At 46.3% G+C, this 20,977-nt stretch overlaps 1 protein-coding gene across 11 annotated transcripts in view; it reads left to right on the top strand.

The window, feature by feature from the left end:
• Positions 1-20,977, top strand: part of MICAL2 (microtubule associated monooxygenase, calponin and LIM domain containing 2) — a 242,704-nt gene that overhangs the window by 166,735 nt on the left and 54,992 nt on the right. For all 11 annotated transcript variants that reach the window (XM_025266658.3, XM_044929529.2, XM_044929531.2 and 8 more), the window contains 5 exons: positions 20-200; positions 1,561-1,748; positions 5,353-5,424; positions 10,513-10,646; positions 12,695-14,042. In XM_025266658.3, the coding sequence (XP_025122443.3) occupies positions 20-200; positions 1,561-1,748; positions 5,353-5,424; positions 10,513-10,646; positions 12,695-14,042 (1,923 nt within the window). The remainder of the gene's footprint in view (positions 1-19; positions 201-1,560; positions 1,749-5,352; positions 5,425-10,512; positions 10,647-12,694; positions 14,043-20,977) is intronic.

The following is a 20,977-nucleotide window of genomic DNA, read 5'->3' on the forward strand; positions in this document are numbered from 1 at the left end:
CCTCTTCTCCTTTCAACAGATGAGCCGACCTCCCCCAAGAAGCCCAAGAGCGTCCCGGAGCCCGAGCCTGGGGACGTGGCAGGGGGAGCCGCCTCCCCCCTGCCCTCTGAGTGGACCGCAGTGAGAATCGGCCCTGGGGAGGATGTAGTTGGACAGGACGTGCTGGCCGTACGCGTCCTGGTCACCAGCGATGACAGCAGGTACGCTCCCACTGCTGTAGGACGGGGGCAGGGTGGGCTGGGCAAGCAGACAGCTCTGGGGCACTAGTCTTCTCCCTACTCACTTGCAGCTTGGTTCCTTTTGAGGATCATGAGGAGAGACTATTCCAGGCCCCTCTCCTCAGCTTGGAGATGGTGGTCTTCTCACTTATGTGGCATTTTCCTTCTATGTATGAGTGCATGCCGAGTCACTTCAGTAGTGTCCAACTCTTTGTGACCCTATGGACTGTAGCCCACCAGGCTCCTCTGTCCATGGGGATTCTCCAACCAAGAATACTAGAGCAGGTTGCCATGCCCTCCTGCAGGGATTCTCCCCGACCCAAGGATCAAAACCTGCATCTTTTATATCTCCTGCATTGGCAGGCGGGTTCTTTACTGCCTGGGAAGCCCCCTTCCTTCTATATATGAAAGAAAGAAAGAAAGTGAAGTCGCTCAGTCATGCCTGACTCTTTGCGACCCCATGGACAGTAGCCTGCACCAAGCTCCTCTATCCACAGGATTTTTCAAGGCAAGAGTACTGGAGTGGGTTGCCATTTCCTTCTATGTGTGAAGTGAAGAAGTGAAGTTGCTCAGCCGTGTCCGACTCTTTGCGACCCCATGGACTGTAGTCTACCAGGCTCCTCCCTCCATGGGATTCTCCAGGCAAGAGTACTGGAGTGGGTTGCCATTTCCTGCTCCAGGGGATCTTCCCGACCCAGGGATGGAACACGGGATTCCCGCATTCCAGGTAGATGCTTTAACCTCTGAGCCACCAGGGAAGCCTTCTATGTATACCTGTGTCTAAATTTCCTTGTAAGGAAAATCATAAGGACTCCTGCCAGATTAGGCTTCCCTGGTGGCTCAGATGGTAAAGAATCTGTCTGCAATGCAAGAGACCCGTGTTCAGTCCCTGAGTGGGAGAGATCCCCTGAAGAAAGGAATGTCAACCCACTCCAGTATTCTTGCCTGGAGAATCCCATGGACCAGGGAATCTAGTGGGCTACCATCCGTGGGGTCACAAAGAGTCGGACATGACTGAGTGACTTTCACTTTCACCTGCCAGATTAGATTAGGGCCCACCCTGATGACTTCATTTTACATTAATGACCTCTGTAAAGACCCTGTCTCTAGAAGCAGTCCCATTCCCAGGTACTTGGAGTTAGGACTTCTTATGAATCTGGGGGACACAGTTCGGCCCAGAACCAAGCCAGAGGCTGGGTGCCAGGCACAGAGGTAACTAAACTACAGCCCTTTCCCCGGAAGCCCTCTGTCTGATGGAGGCAGTGCTGGGCAGGGCACAGCGTGGTGGGGGTGGGAGAGTGCAGGCCCCCAAGCTCACCTGTTCTGTCCCTCCCCCTTCCAGCTCCGATGCAGAGCTGGACCATGGTGACAGTGAGGCCTCCAATGCGGAGCCCTCTGACGAAAGACCCCAGCGACCGGAACTCCAGCTCCCACCCCTCCTGAAGCCCCTCACCCGGCACAGCTCCCTGAGGGAGGCCCTGCCCAGGGCAGTGTCTCCACACAACCTCGGGGAGCCCGAAGCTGAGCCTGGTGAGTAGAGAGCCTGCCTGGGAGAGAGACAGGCTTGCCTGACCCTGGGACACGGGGGCAGGAGTGGGGAAGTGGGACAGAGACTCTCCCGGCCAGTGTTTCCTCATGGGGGACCGTGGGACAGTACGTCTGGCCCTCAGGCTCAGAGGCGGTGGAGCTGGGACACTGGGGGTGAGGGGACTGGACGTAGGGCCAGCCTCCCTCTCCACAGGAAGCTTTGGAATCTCAAGTGGGGAGGTGGCAGAGGGGCCTGACTGGCTGTCGTGTGTCACAGGCAGAGATAAGGGCTGGGGGATGGCCTAGGACCCTCTCGCCTGGAGCAGTCTCCTCTGTGAATATCTCCTGAGGGGCCCTCTGGCATCCCGTGGCCCACGAGGGAAGGTCCAGCTGCTGTTGGACCACAGGTAGCCCTGGGCAGCGGAGTTTCCCTGGGGGCGGCACTGCCAGTGCCTGGGGCCTGTGGAATGTGTGGTAACAAATGCCCTGTCACCGAGAGCTGTATTGGTCAAGGCTTTGCCTGTACATGGCACCACTCCATCCTCAGGATGACCCTGTGAGGTAAGTAGCGTGAAGCCCAATTTACAGGTGTACAAACGGACTGTTTTCCCAAGGACTCACAGCTTAGTGGGTGCTGGGTGCTCCACACTCTAAGAAGTAGTTGTCTTCAGCACTCCAGCTTGTTTTAATAAAGGTGGCCTCGGATTGAGTGTTCTGAGTTAGTCAAGAGTGACTGCTAACCCGTGGGTGTGAAGAAACAGGCTAACAGCAACTTGCCCCCGTCAGGACCAATGGCCTGAGCGTCCCTGGGAAGAGCCGTAGCGCCACTTGTCCTGTGCTGCCCTCTGGTGGCCGAGAGCAGAACTTCCACGTGAACCTAGACATGTTCTCGGGAGTAATGGTTTCACAGGAAGACCAGAGCTGGGGCTGGAATCCTGGAAATTCTGGGTTTACCCTCCCATGTGAGCTGTTTTTTAAAAGGACAAATTGTCCTCCAAACACATTTGCTCAGGACCATTTGTGGTGCGGTGCTATCCAGAGAGGATTAGCACATGCAGAGGACAGAGGCTTGGGTACCGCAGGCCTCTCCCTCTCCCTGGGCTCCAGCCTCCTCAGTTACGTATAGGAAGCCTGCCCGCCTTTCATTTCTTCCCTCCATTTCTTCTCTCTCCTCGATTGCCAGGGGATTTTAGGCAACTTACAAGAGAGGCATAAAACAAAATTGTGTGTCTCTCTATATGAAAGAGCGTCTCAAGATAAAGTCTCAAGATACCTATATATATGTGAAAGCGAAAACCAGTTTAGGAGGTATAGACCTCAGAGAGGCAGACCATGACCATGATCCTAAACTGTTGCTCTAGTGGGATCATTTGATACTGAGTTTTCCTGAAGCCACAGTTCAAATGGAAACAGACAATCATTTCTCATTATTCACAAGGGAAAAATACACTGGTTTGCAGTAGGTCTCAGTCCCACTTTTCCTAATGCTTCACCCTATGGAAATTTCCTGAGAGGGATATTCCACCATGTCTTGAACAATGGCTCTGCAGAAAATGCAGCCATAGTTTTTTCCCAAGGCTGTTTTATGCAGCGCCCCTTGCTGGCAGGTAAGAGCATGACAGCGAAGCGTGACAGCTAGAGCGTTTCTCCCAGGATGGGGTGGGGTGGAGAGATCAAGGCAGTGTGGCCAGAGCATTTTGTTTGACAGTCCAGTTTAATTCCAGAATAAGAAACCTAGTAGACAGAAGTGGATAGACCTCATGACTTTCAAGCAATCTTCTGTCGGTTTTGTCTTCCTCCATCGTGGTTTCCACCGTTGCCAAGCAGACCACTTCGTAAGGTTACAGTCTCGGACACAGTCTAAGTGCTGTGTTTTGTGTTGCTGGTTATGGTGAGTCTGCCACTGTAGCAGGTGATGTAGGGTTGACATCATGTTGCGGGTGTTATAGGGTTTCGTTAATCACACTTTTCACCTAGATAAATGGCTCAGAGTTTAGCTGAAGGGATGCTGAAAAATACCAGGACATCACTTTAAAAAGACTCCATTTGTACACCGAATGTACACCATTTGTACACCATGCTCAAAGCAGCATTTTTTACAATAGCAGAAAGGTTAATGACCCAAATGTCCATCAACAGGTGAATGGACAAACAAATCATGCTATATCCACACAATGGAATGTTATTCATCTTTAAAAAGGAATGAAATTGCAACACATGCTATAACATGGATGGACCTTTAAGTTATTATGCTAGGGAAACTAAGCCACAAGACAAGTATTATATGATTTCACTTCTATGAGGCATCCAGAATAGTTCAAGTCATAGAGGCAGGGAGTATAGAAAAGTGGTTACTAGGGGCTGGGGGAAGAGGGTGGCTAGGGATTATTGTTTAATGGAGACAGGCTTTCATTTGGAATGAAGAACAAGTTCTGGAGATGGATGGAGGTATTGTTTGCACAATGATGCAAATGTACTTACTGCCACTCAACTCTACACTTAAAAATGGTTAACATGGAGATTTTAATATTATATATGTTTTATCACCTTTGAAAGGACTCTGGGACTGCCTCAGCTCATCAAGGAACCTATCGCCTTCTCAAAGTTTTTTAGCATAGAGCATGTCCATGATGATGGTTTAAAATAGAACTTGAGCCCTGTCTAATAGAGGTCAGAGAAAACACTCCATAATGCTCCCCTAAACACCATGTTCAGTGGTTCCTAAATAATACCATTTAAGAGACAGGTTTCTAGGTTCCCTCCTTCAGAGACTCAGATGTCTTGGGTCTAGAGTGGGGCCCAATATCTGCATTTGCATAAGTGCCCCAGATGCTGCCAGGAAAGAGGGCCACCACAGAGGCCAAATTTGAGGGCCCAGTGTGGGAATGGGATACATTTATATCCCGCTGCCCACTCTCAGGCCCCAAATGGCCAAGACCCATTTTTTCTGCCTGTGATGTTCATTTTGCTCAGCTGATTCTCAAGGCCCAGCCCACAGCATCCTGCAAGTGTGTTTCCATTGGAACCAGGACAAGAGGAGGGGTCATGGCCATGGATTGTACAGGGGTTCAGTTAAAATTGAAAGGGCTGGGGACTCTGGGGGTAACACGGAAAGAGGTTGCTGTTTTCTGCAGCTTCCAGGCTTCAGTGAGAGCAGCTCTGGTTCCTCTATGACATAGTTGTGGCATTGATGTTAGACTTCAGCTTCAAAGAGCTGCTCTGCTAAAAACAGATGTGTTATATATGCCTGTGTACATATAGGCATATATGTATACATGTATGCACATAAACATGTAAGTACACATGCTTATTACCAATGGGTGAGTTAGAATGATGGCACTTAATTTGAGATCTTTTCTGAAAGAGGGCATTACCTGGCCCCCAGCAGTGTCTCAATAACTGATGACTGAATGAATGAAAACTTGGAGGTGTGTGTTATAGAGACAGGGACAGCCGGAGTAAAGGAAGGGGCTCAGTCAATTATGACCATGAGTCTATTAGCTCTTGGTAAATGGGCCATAGGAGACAACTCCCTATTTGTCCTATCCATTTAACAGACTCTTCCTCCCTCCTCATCTCCCCTGCCTTTTTCTTTTTCCCACCACAGCTCTGCAGCGGGCCAATAGCTTCCAGTGTCCAGCTCCCAGCGAATACCAGAGTGGGAGAAGATTCCAGTCCAGTGAGTCATGAGCTCCCTGGGGAAGGTGGGGGCGGGCAGGAGCTGTCTGATTAATTCTCAGGGGCAGCTGTTCTCACTCCTCACATGTCCTCTCTGAACTGGCCTCCTGGATGTGAGGGGAAAGGAAAGAAATGTATGTTTGACTCTATTTCCACTGCTCACTAGACAAAGCACTTTCCAATGGATTTTCTACCTTCAGCGAGCCTTAGAACGTTACAACTGTACTTGAAAGGGACCCGAGCCCCAAGCTTCTTGAAACAAAGATGAAGCTGTGGCCCAGGGGCTCTATACATTTTGGTTCAGTTCACTGGAACTGGGCTGGGGCTGTCAGCTTAACCTTGAGCAGTAGTGGGTAAAGCAATGAAAGAACACGCACCCACACACACCCATCCACCCACCCACCCCCTTCTTCTTCCTCTGAGCAGGCTACCAGGACCAGGACCTGCAGCAGGTGCCAAGGCAGCAGGCTCCCACTAGGGGGCGCAATGACTGCGCGCACGGTTGGCGACGTCCCAGGGCCAGCCCGCGCCTGGCGCCACCCTAGTTACCAAGCAGAGATTTCCCTCTTCAATCTTGAGAGCGGGCACGGACTCTTCATCTGATTCCAAGCCCATCGCTGCCCTCACACTCCCTCTCCAGACTTTGCTCTAAGAGAGATGGGCCCAGGAAAGCCTTGGGTTAGACCAAAAAAAAAAATATATATATATGAAGTTGGAATAAATAGCGTGCTAGTTTAGTTAACGTCTTCCTTCTGAGTCATCACTGACTCCTGGCCAGTGAGTCATTCTCCCCGAAACCCCAAGACCTGCAGCCCCTTTCCCTTGGGCCAGGCTGGGACAATGGGCACTTCTGGACCAGGGCCCCATACTTGGGCAGGCCTGAGAAGGGAAACGTTACCCACTCCAGTATTCTGAGACCAGAGAACAACCTAAAATGACTCTTGAGCCATTCTGTAGTTCCAGGCAGGGGAGGTAAGGGGGAGGAGGGAATTAACCTTCAGTGAAGGCCCAGGTCAGGCCTTTTTCACATGTTATCTCATTTACTCCCCCACCTCAACCTCTCCCCAGCCACGGGAATTCTACGGGTGGGTCGATTTGGGCGCAGATTCTGTCCAGCGCTTCCAGCTTTCTTTACTGAGTGCCACTGGTTTGAGGGGTCTGGCCTCGCCCTCAAAGAGTCCTGGTCGGGCGGTGAGGGGTGGGGGGCGGTGGGAGCTGGGAGTCTGGTAGGTGACCCTCCCAGCAGGGTGGGGGATCCTGGAGGAGGCACAGGGGAGAGGAGACTGCTAAGCAGTGGCGTGGTTTCTCAGCTATGTCTTTAGTTAACCCAGGAGTATCAGCTGTTGCTTCTCAAATGTATATAAAAGCTGGTTTGAGAGCCAGCCTCCAGTTTGAATCATTTCTAGGGGCTAAGTGCTTAGTATGGGCCTGGCGCAGAGGAGGCACCCAGTCCTTGCTTACAGAATGAATAAATGAATTAACGGAGGAACTAGCTAAAGAATCCGGGACCAAGCTGGTTGAACTGAGTGTAGGAGCAGAGAACATGACTTCAGCCTGAGCAGGCTCCACCCCTAGAGGGCACTCCAAGACTTTGGGAGGATTTAAGAATTGCCTACGCTCCAAATTTGGAGAAGCTGCACCCTGGGATCCCAGTCTTTGTGAAAATCTCCAGAGCCATCTTTCCAGTCATCTTCATTGTGCCCAAAAGGAAACCCAGTAGGCAAGGCTGGTCCTGAAGAAGGGAGCAAAGCTTGGAGTACTGTCTCATCTATCCCTTCACTGGCCTGTTAAGGCTGGCTCGGGCTCCAGCCCCAGACAGGTGGATGGAGTGGGCTGTGTGCCTGCCCTTATTACTCTCCCTCAGCTGACCACACTCACCAGAATGATTTCTAGGATCAGAGGGAAATGCCTCTATTGCCAGAGGGCCCAAAGAAGAGGCAGCTGACCCAGGGAGGATATGGGGGGAGCTGCAATCTGGATTCTGGTCTGTTCATCAACCCCCTTTGCACGATGGGACTGAAAGGGCCAGTGGCACCCAGGATTGAGGCTCCTGCAGAGGTCAGGGCAGCCCTGGCTGGACCATGCCAAGGTTTCAAGCAAAACAAGAAAGGGCCAGCAAAGAAGGATGTGAGTTGTAAGTGAAAATGAAGCCTCTGGGCCCTGAGTTCCAGAAGTCCTGGCCAGGGTGGGTATGTGCAGTCTCCCCTGAAACACGTCAGCGGTTCAGCAATGCCTTTATTGGACACCACCTGTGTGCATGGGAAGAAGGGAATGGAATTCATATTTAGCTACCATGTGGCATTTAGGGCTTCCCTGATAACTCAGTTGGTAAAGAACCTGCCTGCAATGCAGAAGACCTCAGTTAAATTCCTGGGTCAGGAAGATCTGCTGGAGAAGGTTTAGGCTACCCATTCCAGTATTCTTGGACTTCTCTGTGGCTCAGCTGGTATAGAATCCGCCTGCAATGCAGGAGACCTGGGTTCGATCCCTGGGTTGGGAAGATCCCCTGGAGTAGGGAAAGGCTACCCACTCCAGTATTCTGGCCTGGAGAATTCCATGGACTGTATAGTCCATGGGGTTGCCAAGAGTCGGACACGATTGAGTGACTTTCACTGTTCACTGTGGCATTTACCTTGTGCTCTGCACTGAGCACCTCTTTTTAATCCCATTTTATTTCTTCAGCTTCCCCATGAAGCGCTAGGCTTCCCAATTTTCAGATGAGAAACCTGAGGGTTACGTGACTCGCTCAGTACCAGCCGGCTGGCGTGGGTGTGAAGGGGGTGGTGTTCCAGGCTCCCGGTACCATCCTCTGAGGGAACCCAAAGGCCTCGGTGGGTGAGATTTCCGGTCGCCTCTCAGCTGTGCTCTGGCGCCCCCTTCCTCCCCCAGGCTGTGACTGGAATGGCAGGTGCGTTGCTTCCCCCATCTCCTCAGGGCCGCCTCCCAGTTCTGAGGCCTCACTCTTGAGGCCATGTGTGGAGAGAGACCCCACTCACTGGGTGGGGGTGGGAATTAGATGAAGAGAGGGGGGAGCTCCCAGGTCATGACCTTGAGAACCCCAAGGCTCTCCTGTCAGCTTGGTTCCCAAGGTGTCCTGATTCTGTATCAGAAGGTTCCCAGATTGCTCCTCAGGGGAACAAAGAGGCAGTCTGTGGAGCTGAGGGGACTTTGGGACAAGTTCAGGAGTTTGATTCAGGAGATGGCAGAAAGAGGAGAATGAGGGGGCGAGGAAGAGGAGGAGAAGGAATTTAGAAGGAATTTGGCAAGCCCAGGACAGGAAGCACAGCAACAACTGACTCACAGCTTTTGCCTTTTTAGGCTCGAACCATCTAATTGTGGACTGAGATGGGGGTTCGTTGGGGTGACAGGCAGGCCGGCCAGCTGCCCACCCCCACCCGTGTCAGCTCCTGGCAGCCAGTGTGGCCTTTGTGCCGAGCAGCTCCTTCCTGCCACTCTCAGACCTGTTTCCCTGAGTTACCGTTTCCCCCTGGAGCTCTTCCGTTGGGAAGCTTGCTGGCCGTCGGCGTGGCCGGCTTTTCATAGCCCAGGCCTGGGATGCATGCTCCAACATGCTTGCATTTGAGAGAGGAAAGCAGGTCAGAGCGCTGACAAACCCCCTGTGTGGCTCCCTGGTGGTCTGGAAGGAACTCCTCTTGTGGTGAGCTTGGGTTTGGCTTGGCCTGGATGGGTCCCAGAGGAGGGACCTCTCAGCCAAAGCTCTGGGGAAACTGAGGCCAGGGGATCATGTTAAGAAGCAAGCTGAAATCTCACGCCTTGGAGGGAAATGGAAATGGGTCAGCCGAGCAGCCAGAAGTAAGGATTCTGACAAGAATGGATAGACAGACAGGTGTTCCTGCGAGGTTCCCTGGAGAACAGCCTTTATGTGCCTGGAGGGCTTATAGGAGAGCTGGCTGGGCTGGTGGGTCAGACACTTGATGGGTAAATCTGCAAGGGAGCATGGCATCTTCTGAATCCCTTTGAGGACTGGTTACTGAAATGGTGTGATAGGGAAAGAAAACTCTTGAGAGTTTAGGTTTGTTGCTGTTGAGTCGCTAAGTCTTGTCCGACTCTTTTGTAACCCCACGGACTGTAGCCCACCAGGCTACTCTGTCCATGGGGTTTCCCAGGCAAGAATACTGGAGTTACCATCTCCTTCTTCAGGGGATCTTCCTGACTCAAGGATTGAACCCATGACTCCTACATTGGCAGGCGGATTCTTTACCACTGAGCCAGCAGGGAGGCCCCGATTTAAGGTTCCTAGAGGGTACGTGTGCACACGTGGTGCATGCACTCAGGAGAGAGAGGAAATGAGATTGATCTTGTAGGCGACATCTGTTAGAACTTGGTTCTAACTAGACTAATTGATTTCAGCTCCCAGAGTTCAGAATGAGGCCCATCCTCAGTCCCAGGCACGCTCCTTTCTCCTGTCCATCTGAGCACATGCACTCTCTCTTGCTTGTTCCCTGACCAACAGGAGCTTGGCATGAACCCCACTCCATATGCTTCAGATGCTTTGATGCTCATTACGACCTCCCTCCCTCGAGTTCTCTTAAAATGTCAGGCTGGCTATCTCATCCGAGAGCCGCTTTGTGCACCCGTGAGAGGAGGAGCCCTTTTCCTCAGCTGTGACTGCCTCTCCTGTGTTATCCCATCCATGCCCATGGCGAATGGTCCAGCCTCTTGCGGGAAGATGCCTCAGGTGGCCTCTATATTGACTAAGAAATTTAATGCAGCCCCAGCCCCCCACCACGATGGCTTTAGGGCAGACATTAGAGGTAGATGTCCGTTTCCCAGAAAAACCCTGGAGACCCCTCTTCCCTCTCTCGGGAGCATTCTCTTGTGCATGTGAGACATAGTGGTTCTTGGACTTTGCATCCTGGAACCTTCTTCCCCTAAGGAATCTGACACTCCTGCGCCTGTTCTTCCAAGTCCCAGGCTCTGGGCTCCAGGGCCTCTGAACTGGTCTCCAGCATCTTCCTCTCCTGACTCAATTTATAGAGTGGAGCTTCACTGATAAACCTCCCCTTTTCTTGATAAAATAAGGAAAAGCCACAACTCCGTAATTGAGAGCATATTCTTTCCTTGGTAGATTTCATACCAGTGAACAGCAAAATGACCGTGTCGCCTCCAAAGCAAGCTTGTCCTCCCCCGCCTTCTCCTTCTCCACCCTCTTCTTCCTCAATTGGTGACCTGAATGCCTTGGACAGTCCCTCCCTGTCTCAGGTAAGTGCCCTCAGGGCCCTGCACAGGCGTGAGGATGATGCCTGTACTCCCCCTACTTCCACGCTGAGCTCTGGATTCCTAGCATCCTTAGGTCACCCCAGTTGCAAAGCCAGGGCCAGAGAGATGCTCTGTCAAGAGCCCACCCCAGGCTTCTTCATTTGTACCTTTCACAAAAGTGCACTCTGCTCCTTCTCAGTCACCAAGGGCATAGCCAGCCACTCACTCACTCGGCAGACTTTATGAGGCCTGGAATCTGGGCTGGACTGTGGGGTGCAGAGATGCTTGGGCTTATGCTCTGCCCTTGATGACCTCACAGAGGGTGTTGAGGAGCTGGCAGCTATAGGGTGGCAGGTACAGAATGGAGAAGGCCTTTGGTCGCAGCTGAGAACCTTGAACGAGGGGTCGAAGAATTGATGCTTTTGAACTGTGGTGTTGGAGAAGACTCTTGAGAGTCCCTTGGACTGCAAGGAGATCCAACCAGTCCATTCTAAAGGAGATCAGTCCTGGGTGTTCTTTGGAAGGACTGATGCTAAAGCTGAAACTCCAATATTTTGGCCACCTCACGCGAAGAGTTAACTCATTGGAAAAGACTGATGCTGGGAGGGGTTGGGGGCAGGAGGAGAAGGGGACGACAGAGGATGAGATGGCTGGATGGCATCACCGACTTGATGGACGTGAGTTTGGGTGAACTCCAGGAGTTGGTGATGGACAGGGAGGCCTGGCATGCTGCGGTTCATGGGGTCGCAAAGAATTGGACACAACTGAGAGACTGAACTGAACTGAGAACCTTGGAAGCAACATCCCGCTTGAATAGAAAATGGCATCACTGATATAGACAGGATTGGACTCTTTCCTTCAGTATGAATCTATCAAGTCTCTGTTACCTGCCAGAGCCTGTTCTAGACTCTGGGAAGTAGAACATCCAAGACAGAATATTTCATTTTCCTGAGGAGCTCCTGTCCCATGACCAGAGCTCTGGGCAGGATACAACCATTCTTTCTAAAGTCTGTTATGTTCTCCCTCTGCCAAGGGCCAAGCTCCTGAATGCTGGCAATGATTGATTGCCTTCTCAATGGTGAGGCATGAATCAGGTTTTAAAGGGTCCTCATGCAGTCGCTAAGTCATGTTTGACTCTTTGACCCCATGGACTGCAGCATGCCAAGCTTCCCTGTCCTTCAGTGTCTCCTGGAGTTTGCTCAGACTCATGTCCATTCAGTGATGCCATCCAACCATCTCATCCTCTGTTGCCCCCTACTTCTCCTGCCCTCAATCTTTCCCAGCATCAGGGTCTCTTCCTAAGAGTCGGCTCTTTGCATCAGGTGGCCAAATTATTGGCGCTTCAGCTTCAGTCCTTCCAATAAATATTCAGTATTGATTTCCTTTAGGATTGACTCATTTGATCTCCTTGATGTCCAAGGGACTCTCAGGAGTCTTCTCCAGCACCACAATTCAAAGGCATCAATTCTCTGGTGCTCAGCTTTCTTTATGATCCAATTCTCACATCCATACATGAAAAACCATAGCTGAAAGGGTTACTGAAAGATCCCAAAGTCTTTCCTGCCACCACAGTTCCAAGGCAGAGGGTAGTTGTCTCTCTTTAATGGTCTCCAATGAAAAAAGTCTTGGTTTCTTGGTTGTTGGAGGACCATACCTATGGATAGAATATGCCTGTTGGTAGGGACCATAGCTGAGCCTCCGTATGTGCCTGGCCTCACCCAAATGGGCCAGGCTAGCCCTGCCCTCACTGGCCCGGGAGCTTGTCAAAGACTTTGCCTTCCCTCTGGCTTTCTACCCACCTAATCTAAGACTCAGGTAAGCCTTTGATCAGTGATATGGAGGCTCTGGGCCAATTCTAGCCCATTCCAAGGTAGCCACTTAGAAGGAAGAGTGGCCCTCTGAAATCACCCTAGACAGAATTCTTTTTGACTTTGGGTGTCTGAGATCTGAAGAGAGGAAGGGAGGGGGCTGTGGGATGCGATGCACCTTCCTCCTGTAAGTAAATGTTGGGAGCTTCTAAATCACTGCTGGTTTTTGCCTGTCCCTTCCAGGTGACAGTTTCCAACACCGCCTCACAAATCTCCAGAGGTCACTTCAGTCCATCCACCCCCATCTTTCTGAGGCGTGCCAAAGCCCATGGACCACCCAAGGATCTCCCCCTGTGTCTGCCTCTTGGGCATGTACTGGAGCGGACAGAATACTGCCTGTTGAGGCCTGGTGGAAACAGCCTCCAGAGCTCCAGGCCACCCAGCCCTGCAGAGATGGCTTCTGATGGGTGTCAGGAGGCAGTGGCCCCTCCTAGGGACATCAGAAGCATCCACAGAGGCCCACACCCCGTTGAAGGGAAGGACAGGTGCTTGCCAGACCACCCACTGTCTCCCTGGGCTGGAGAGGAGCCTGGAGAAGGGAGTACCAGACCCAGGAGGGTAGAGGATGGTGGGTTAGAGCTGGCAGAGGAGAAGTCAGGCCTAAAGAAGTTGGTTCTCACTCCGGAGCAGAAGACTTGGTTGTTGGATTGGAATGACTCCAACCTTGAGAACTTGCACCTGGAAACCGGAGCACGACTTTCCCAAAAGAGCACTAGAAATGGTACAGGAGGCCATGTGCTGAAACCAGTCTGCCCCTTGCTGCTTCCTCTGGCAGAGAAAGACACCTTGCCAGCCCAGATACAGTCTCAGGAGAAGATGGGGGCCCCAGCTGAACGGGCTCCTGGGGAGCGAAGCGTGGCCCCACCCAAGTCTCCACTGCGGCTCATAGCCAACGCCATCCGGAGGTCCCTGGAGCCGCTCCTCCCCAACTCTGACAGTGGGAGGAAGGCCTGGGCCAAGCCAGAGTCAAAGACTTTGCCCACCAGCCCACCTCATGCTTACACTCGCTCATTCAGCTTTCGGAAAAGCAGCTCCAGTAAAGACAGCGATCAGCCATCCCCCAAGAGAGACGTGGCAAGCAAGGCCTCAGCCTTCTTCTCCCTGGGCTCCCCGACTGCAAGGACTGCCCAGCCCTCAGCCCCGAGCCCTCCTGCCCCCGCCCTTTGCACCCACAGTTTGCCCAGCCGGTCATCCAAGGTGTTTCCTGCACTTGTGCCCCCACTCTGTGGCAAGATGGAAGATGTCCCCACACTCCTGGAGAAAGTGAGTTTGCAGGAGACAGTCCCAGATGCTTCCAGGGTTCCCAAAAAAAGGACCTCACTCTTCTCCTCCTTCAGACTCAAAGACAAATCTTTCGAGAGTTCCCTCCAAGAATCTGGACCAAGAAAGGACTCCCAAGACCTCTTCAGCAGCCCCAAGGGGAAGGTGCAGCCCATGGGCAATGCCCAGCCCCCAGAGAAGCAGGGGCAGCCAGTCAGTAGCACCTGCCTGGGGCAGAGGGTCCGTCCTCTTTCTCCAGAGAAAGATGCAAGTAAGTGCTTCTTTCCTAGCAAAAGTCTCCCATTCTTGCGGGGCAGTTAGTTATCCTTATTGGGTTAATAAGTAGCCGTCTTTCACCTCATTTTGCTTCTCAAATTCTGACAAAAGTAGGAAAACTTGAGTTTGGAAAATTTGGAAAAAAATCTGAAAAAAATTAAATTTGAAATTATGTTGTATAAAGTTTTGAAAGAGACAAAGTATCAACCATAATTCCTCCTCTTTCTCACTCATTGACCATATGAATATTTTTCACATATTTTGTACGTAAAATTTTATATCTTTTAAATCAACATTCAACATAGATATTAAGTCAATTACCTTATATTCTACACAAATGTGGTTTAATGGCTGTAGAATATTCTATAGTGTATATGTTATTTAATGAACTATTTTCTTATTAACTTATATATTTTATATGAATATATTTTTATTTTATATATGGTATTGAATGAACATTTTCTGCACATAGCTTTTTCTTTCCTTTTAATGATATTTTTAGGATAGTTTCCAAGAAATGGGATTGCTAGTTGAAAGTGTGAATTTTTAAAGATTCTTAACTGACACCAACAAATTATTTTTTAAAACAGAATTACATGGGTAAAGACTTCATAGGTTCTCTCTGTGTTATTTCTTACAACTATACGTTGTAAATTTTAGTTAAAACAAGGGAAAGGGACCAGTTTATATTTCACCATTAATGATGGGAGTACCTTTTTCACAACACCATCACCTGCATTAAGTATCATATTTTTTCTATGTTACTATTTTACTAGTCAAAAAAAATTGGTGTCTCTTTTAAACTTGTGTTTTTTTAATTACTAGCTTAAACACATTTATGTATATTTGGCTACCAGTGGAACCTTGGGTTTTTTAAATATTTAAATCTTTGTATAATTTTTAAAATTATAAAATTAATTAATATATCAATAGATCAGAATAATTTAACAATAAAGAAATATTTTTAGAATATAACGTGTAATCTCTCACCCTGCTCTCCTCCTTGCAGTGGGGGTACTTACCCTTAAATAGTGTAAACAACATGATTTCTTTTTTGTTATTGATATTTGTTTGATTGCTTTAAACAAACTGATTCTACCGTCCCTATTGTTGAGAACTTTATTTAACTTTTAAAAAATTTAACTTTTATCTTGGAACTTCAGTTTTCAAGCAAAAATTATTTCTCTTCTGGCACTTTAATCAAAAAGCTGTGTAAGTCAGGGACTTGATTTTGGTCTATTCTAAAACCAGATTAAGTAGAGAGTCTGTTGCCTTAAAAAAAAAAAAAAAAGCTGTATTGATTAACAATAGACTTTATTTTCAGCAAATTCAGGATAAATATGGACAGACCAGAATGTAACTATGCCCTTTTTATTACATCGTAAACTTCAATGCGTTGTGCATTTTTTGATAATACATTCACATGGCTCAAAATAAAAGGGTACAAAAGGCATAAAATGAATAGTCCTGTCTTCTGTCTCTGTCCCTAAGTCATCCAGGTCCTATCCCTGATGACAGACACTGTTATCAGGTTCTTAGGCATTCTTCCAGACAGAATTTATGAATAAATGAGCAAATTTACATATCATATTCTTTCTTTTTCCAGAATTAATAGCATGCTATTGTATTGTACACACTGTTTTTGAACTTGTAATTTTATTTTGGAGGTCAGTCTGTACTGGTACATAAAGAACTTTCTCCTTCATTTTATGGTTGCGTGGTATTCCATTGTGTTGATGTGTTCAATATCATAATTGATGTAGCCTGTCCCCTATGGTGGAAAGTTTAAGCATTTCAAATCTTTTGCTATTGCAAACAGTGCTACGATAATGAAGAACTTGGGCCATTTGACATATGTGTAAGTTTGGACAAATTTCTAGGAACGGAAATGCTAGAACAAAGCACGTATGAATTGAGAATTTTGATAGATACTGACAAATTGTCCTCCATCAAAATTGGGCTGGTTCACCCTTCCAGCAGCAGAGAATGAGAGTACTCTTTCTACACTTGCGCTAACCAGTGTGTTACCCAACTTCAAAAAAATCTTTACTAACCTGACTGGCAATAGATAGAATGTCTTTTCATATAATAAAGAATCATTTGTATTTCCTTTTCTGTGAATTGTTGTTTCTTTATCTTTTTTTCTGTTGGGTTGTTGGTATTTTTCTTGATATTATGTAGGGGTTTTATGAAAAGGGATATTTAGCTTTTTTCTTGTGATATAAATTACAAATGCTTTATCCAGCTTCTTGTTTGTGTTTAACTTTGTTTATGGTGATTTTTGTCACATGAAGTTTTAATTTTATATAGTAGTTGTAGCAATTTTCCATTTTATCACTTTTGAACTTTAGGTTTATACTGATTCAGAAAGAATTTTTTTCTAAGTTTATAGAAGAATCTTACAGTTTCTTTTAGTCTTGTTTGTTTTAAATTTTTTACATTCATATGTTCACATGAAGAAATTACCCTAGTATAAATGTGAGCTATGAATCCAACCTTCTTTTTTTATTATGTCTCTTTGGTTACCCTAACATAGTTTAGCAAATAACTCGTCTTTTCCTCTCTTATGTGAGATAACATCTTTATCATATATCTGATTCCTGTACTTGGACTGATTTCCACACCATCTATTACCTTCTCTTGAGTTGTCTGTTATATATCAGTACCACACTGTTTTAATTATTTTCCTTTATATATTTATACATTTAAAATTTTCTATATTTTACCATCTGGTAGGAAGAGAATTCTGTTACTGATCTTCTCATTCAAAACTTTCCTGGCTCTCCTTGTTTGTTTGATATTCTATATGGACTTAGCGTTAGCTTGTCTATGTCCCTAAAAAATCCTAAAGAGTATTTTTATGGAATTAACTTTACAAACTAACTTGGAATCTAGTTACAATCTTATGATATGAATTATCTTTCCATTTGCTCATATCTTTTTTTATGACCCTCTGGAATATTCTAAACTTTACATTATATAGATCTTACATATTTATTGTTGTTTATTACTAGATATGTTCATTTTTGTTGCTATTATAAATAAGATAGTTCCTATTTTATCTTCCTACTAGTGAATATGAAAGTTATTGATTTCTATATAGTAATTTTCCACCCATCCATTTTTACTGAATTCTCTTTGCTTAAAAATGCTTTTTAATGACTTCTTCTGGGTCCTACCCAAATATACAATTATAACTCTACAGATGATAATTTTGCCTCTTTTATATTATGTACCACTAACATATGTTGTTTCCTTGTTTCTTTGGTTTCCACAATCTCCAGAACAGTATTAAGGTAGTGATATGGTTCCCATATTCTTAACTTTAATGAGAATTCATCTCATTAAATGTTTTCCCATTTAAGCATAGTGCTGGCTTCTGTGTTGACACAAATATATTTATTCATATTGAGAAAATAGCCATCTAGTCCTATTTTTTAAAGTATCTTAAATCATGAATGGATGTTCAGTTCAGTTCAGTCACTCAGTCGTGTCCGACTCTTTGCGACCCCATGAATTGCAAGACGCCAGGCCTCCCTGTCCATTACCAGCTCCCGGAGTTCACCCAAACTCATGTCCATCGATTCGGTGATGCCATCCAGCCATCTCATCCTCTGTCGTCCCCTTCTCCTCCTGCCCCCAATCCCTCCCAGCATCAGGGGCTTTTCCAATGAGTCAACTCTTCACATGAGGTGGGCAAGGTATTGGAGTTTCAGCTTTAGCATCAGTCCTTCCAGACACCTAGGACTGATCTCCTTCAGAAAGGACTGGTTGGATCTCCTTGCAGTGAAAGGGACTCTCAAGAGTCTTCTCCAACACCACAGTTCAAAAGCATCAATTCTTCAGTGCTCAGCTTTCTTCACAGTCCAACTCTCACATCCATACATGACCACAGGAAAACCCATAGCCTTGACTAGACGGACCTTTGTTGGCAAAGTAATCTCTCTGCTTTTGAATATGCTATCTAGGTTGGTCATAACTTTCCTTCCAAGGAGTAAGCATCTTTTAATTTCATGGCTGCAGTCACCATCTGCAGTGATGTTGGAGCCCAGAAAAATAAAGTCTGACACTGTTTCCACTGTTTCCCCATCTATTTCTCATGAAGTGATGGGACCAGATGCCATGATCTTCGTTTTCTGAATATTGAGCTTTAAGCCAACTTTTTCACTCTCCTCTTTCACTTTCATCAAGAGGCTTTTTAGTTCCTCTTCACTTTCTGCCATAAGTGTGGTGTCATCTGCATATCTGAGGTTATTGCTATTTCTCCCAGCAATCTTGATTCCAGCTTGTGCTTCTTCCAGCCCAGCGTTTCTCATGATGTACTCTGCATATAAGTTAAATAAGCAGGGTGATAATACAGTTGAACTTTATTAAATGTCAGCACATTTTGAGATGATTGCATACTTTTTTTCTCCATAGTTTAATTAATATTATGAGTTATGTAATAGATTCACTGATATTGAGCCATCTTTGCATTGCTGAAATATGACCATTTGGTCATGATATCTTATTATTTAATGTATTTTTCTATTCTGTTTGCTAATATTTTATTTAAGGTTTACATCATATTCATAGTAAGAATAGCCTTTACTTTACTTATATCACATTTATGTGACTTCTTTTTGTGCTGTTTAGAATAAGGTGGAGTAGGGAATTCCCTGGTGGTGCAGTGGTTAGGAATCCACCTTCTAATGCAGGGTACATAGCAGGAAACTAAGATCCCACATGCTGGAGGACAATTAAGTCACAACTACTGAGCTCCTGAGCCACAATTAAGACCCGATGAAGTAAAAAATAGATAATAAATAAATATTTTTTTGAATTTGGGATAAATGTGTTTTCCTGATTTATTTATCATGGAGACCTTCATTAATTTATATTCCTTAAAGAAATAATGTGAATTCCTTACCTTAGAACAGAATGGAAATGCAAAGAACAGAATTAGGTTAAGGCCTACCAGCTCTGAAAATAATACCTGTACCCATTGTTATTTCAATAGCCAGGACATGGAAGTAACCTATATGTCCATCAACAGATCAATGGATAAAGAAGATGTGGCACATACTTAATGGAATATTATTCAGTCATAAAAAAGAAATGAAATTGAGCCATTTGCAGAGATGTGGTCATGAAAACAGTCTTTATTTACCTAGAAGCTGTCATAAAGAGTGAAGTAAGTCAGAAAGAGAAAAATAGATATCATATATTAACATATATATGTGGAATCTAGAAAAATGGTACAAATAAACTTATTTGCAAAGCAGAAATAGAGACACAGACATAGAGAACAAACATATAGACAACAAGGAGGGAATGGGGTACTGGGATGAACTGGGAGATTGGGATTGACCTACACACACTGTGTATACACCCAATATATAAAGAGGGGCTTCCCTGATGGTTCAAGCAGTAAGGAATCTGTCTGCAATGCAAGAGATCCAAGAAGACACGGATTCTATCCCTCATTTGGAAAGATGCCCTGGAGGAAGAAATGACGACCCACTCCAATATTCTTGCCTGGAAAATCCCACAGACTGAGGAGCCTAGTGGGCTACAGTCGATGGGATGGCAAAGAGTCAGTTACAACTGAGTATGCATGCACAATGCATAAAATGAACGGCTAATGAGAGCTTACTGTATAGCACAGGAAACGCTACTCAGTGCTCTATGGTGACCTAAATGGGAAGGAAATACAAACAAGAGGTGATATATGCGTATGCATAGTTGATTCATGTTGCTGTACAGTAGAAACTAATACAACAGTGTAAAGCAACTATACTCCAATAAATTTTTTTTAAAAAAAGAGCTTTGTGTTTCTGAGGTCTTCTTAAGTCAGTATCCTAAGAATGTAAAGATTTTACCTACTCTATCAAATTAGGTCCATTTAGTTTCCTTGTATTTCCTTGCCCTTGCCCAGCCCACCAAACACACACACACACACACACACACACACACACAGACTCACACTCAAAGCTCAGTTTACATTTAACTTGCTACTGCACACTTCCATAAAGTGTAGAGAGAACCAGTATTCAAATGGAAAGTGAGAAACTTTCAAAACCTCAAATTTATGATCACTTGAATAAAAGCCAAATGAAATTTAATTTTTCTTATTTTTACAACATATTTTGCCAAGTAAACTAATGTAGACATAAACCTCTCAGTCTTTAAGTTACTTTGGGGCATAGACTAATTTCAAGCACTTTCTGCCAGTGCCAGTTTTATACCAACAATTTTAATACTAATTATTGTTCCTATACGTAATTGAACAAAGCACCCTGAGAACCTATTTTAAAATTTTTGTGTAAAATATTTATTGCAGTATAAAATGCATACACAAATATTAAGTGCAGAACTGATGAATTTTTGCAAAGTGCACATTTGTGTAGTCACCTTGGAGATCAAGATGTAGAAGACTACCAACATTCAGAAGCCTTCGTCAGGTGTCTCCCCAAATACACGTGCCACCCAACAAAAATACCATCTGACTTCTGTCATCTTAGGTTACTTTTGCAGTTTTTTGACTTGATAAAAGTTGCATTGTTCAGTCTTGTGGTAGACAAAATTCTGAGAGGGCCCCATGCTGCCTGCCTCCCATATACTTGCCCTGTATAATCTCATCCTCTTGAGTTTGGTGAGATGTGGATATGATGAATCTCATTCTGTGGCTTAACTTATGGGATTTTGCAAATGTGATTACATTTCAGACCAATTGAGTTTGAGTTCATCAAAAGGGAGATGAGTAGGCCTAACTTAATTGAGGCTTCCCTCATGGCTCAGTTGGTAAAGAACCCCCAGGTTGATTCCTGGGCTGGGAAGATCCGCTGGAGAAGGGATAGGCTACCCACTCCAGTATTCTTGGGCTTCCCTTTTGGCTCAGCTGGTAAGGAATCTGCCTGCAATGTGGGAGACCTGGGTTTGATCTCTGGG

The sequence above is a fragment of the Bubalus bubalis genome, chromosome 16 (genome assembly GCF_019923935.1).
Source record: "Bubalus bubalis isolate 160015118507 breed Murrah chromosome 16, NDDB_SH_1, whole genome shotgun sequence".
In the NCBI taxonomy this organism is placed as follows: domain Eukaryota; kingdom Metazoa; phylum Chordata; class Mammalia; order Artiodactyla; family Bovidae; genus Bubalus; species Bubalus bubalis.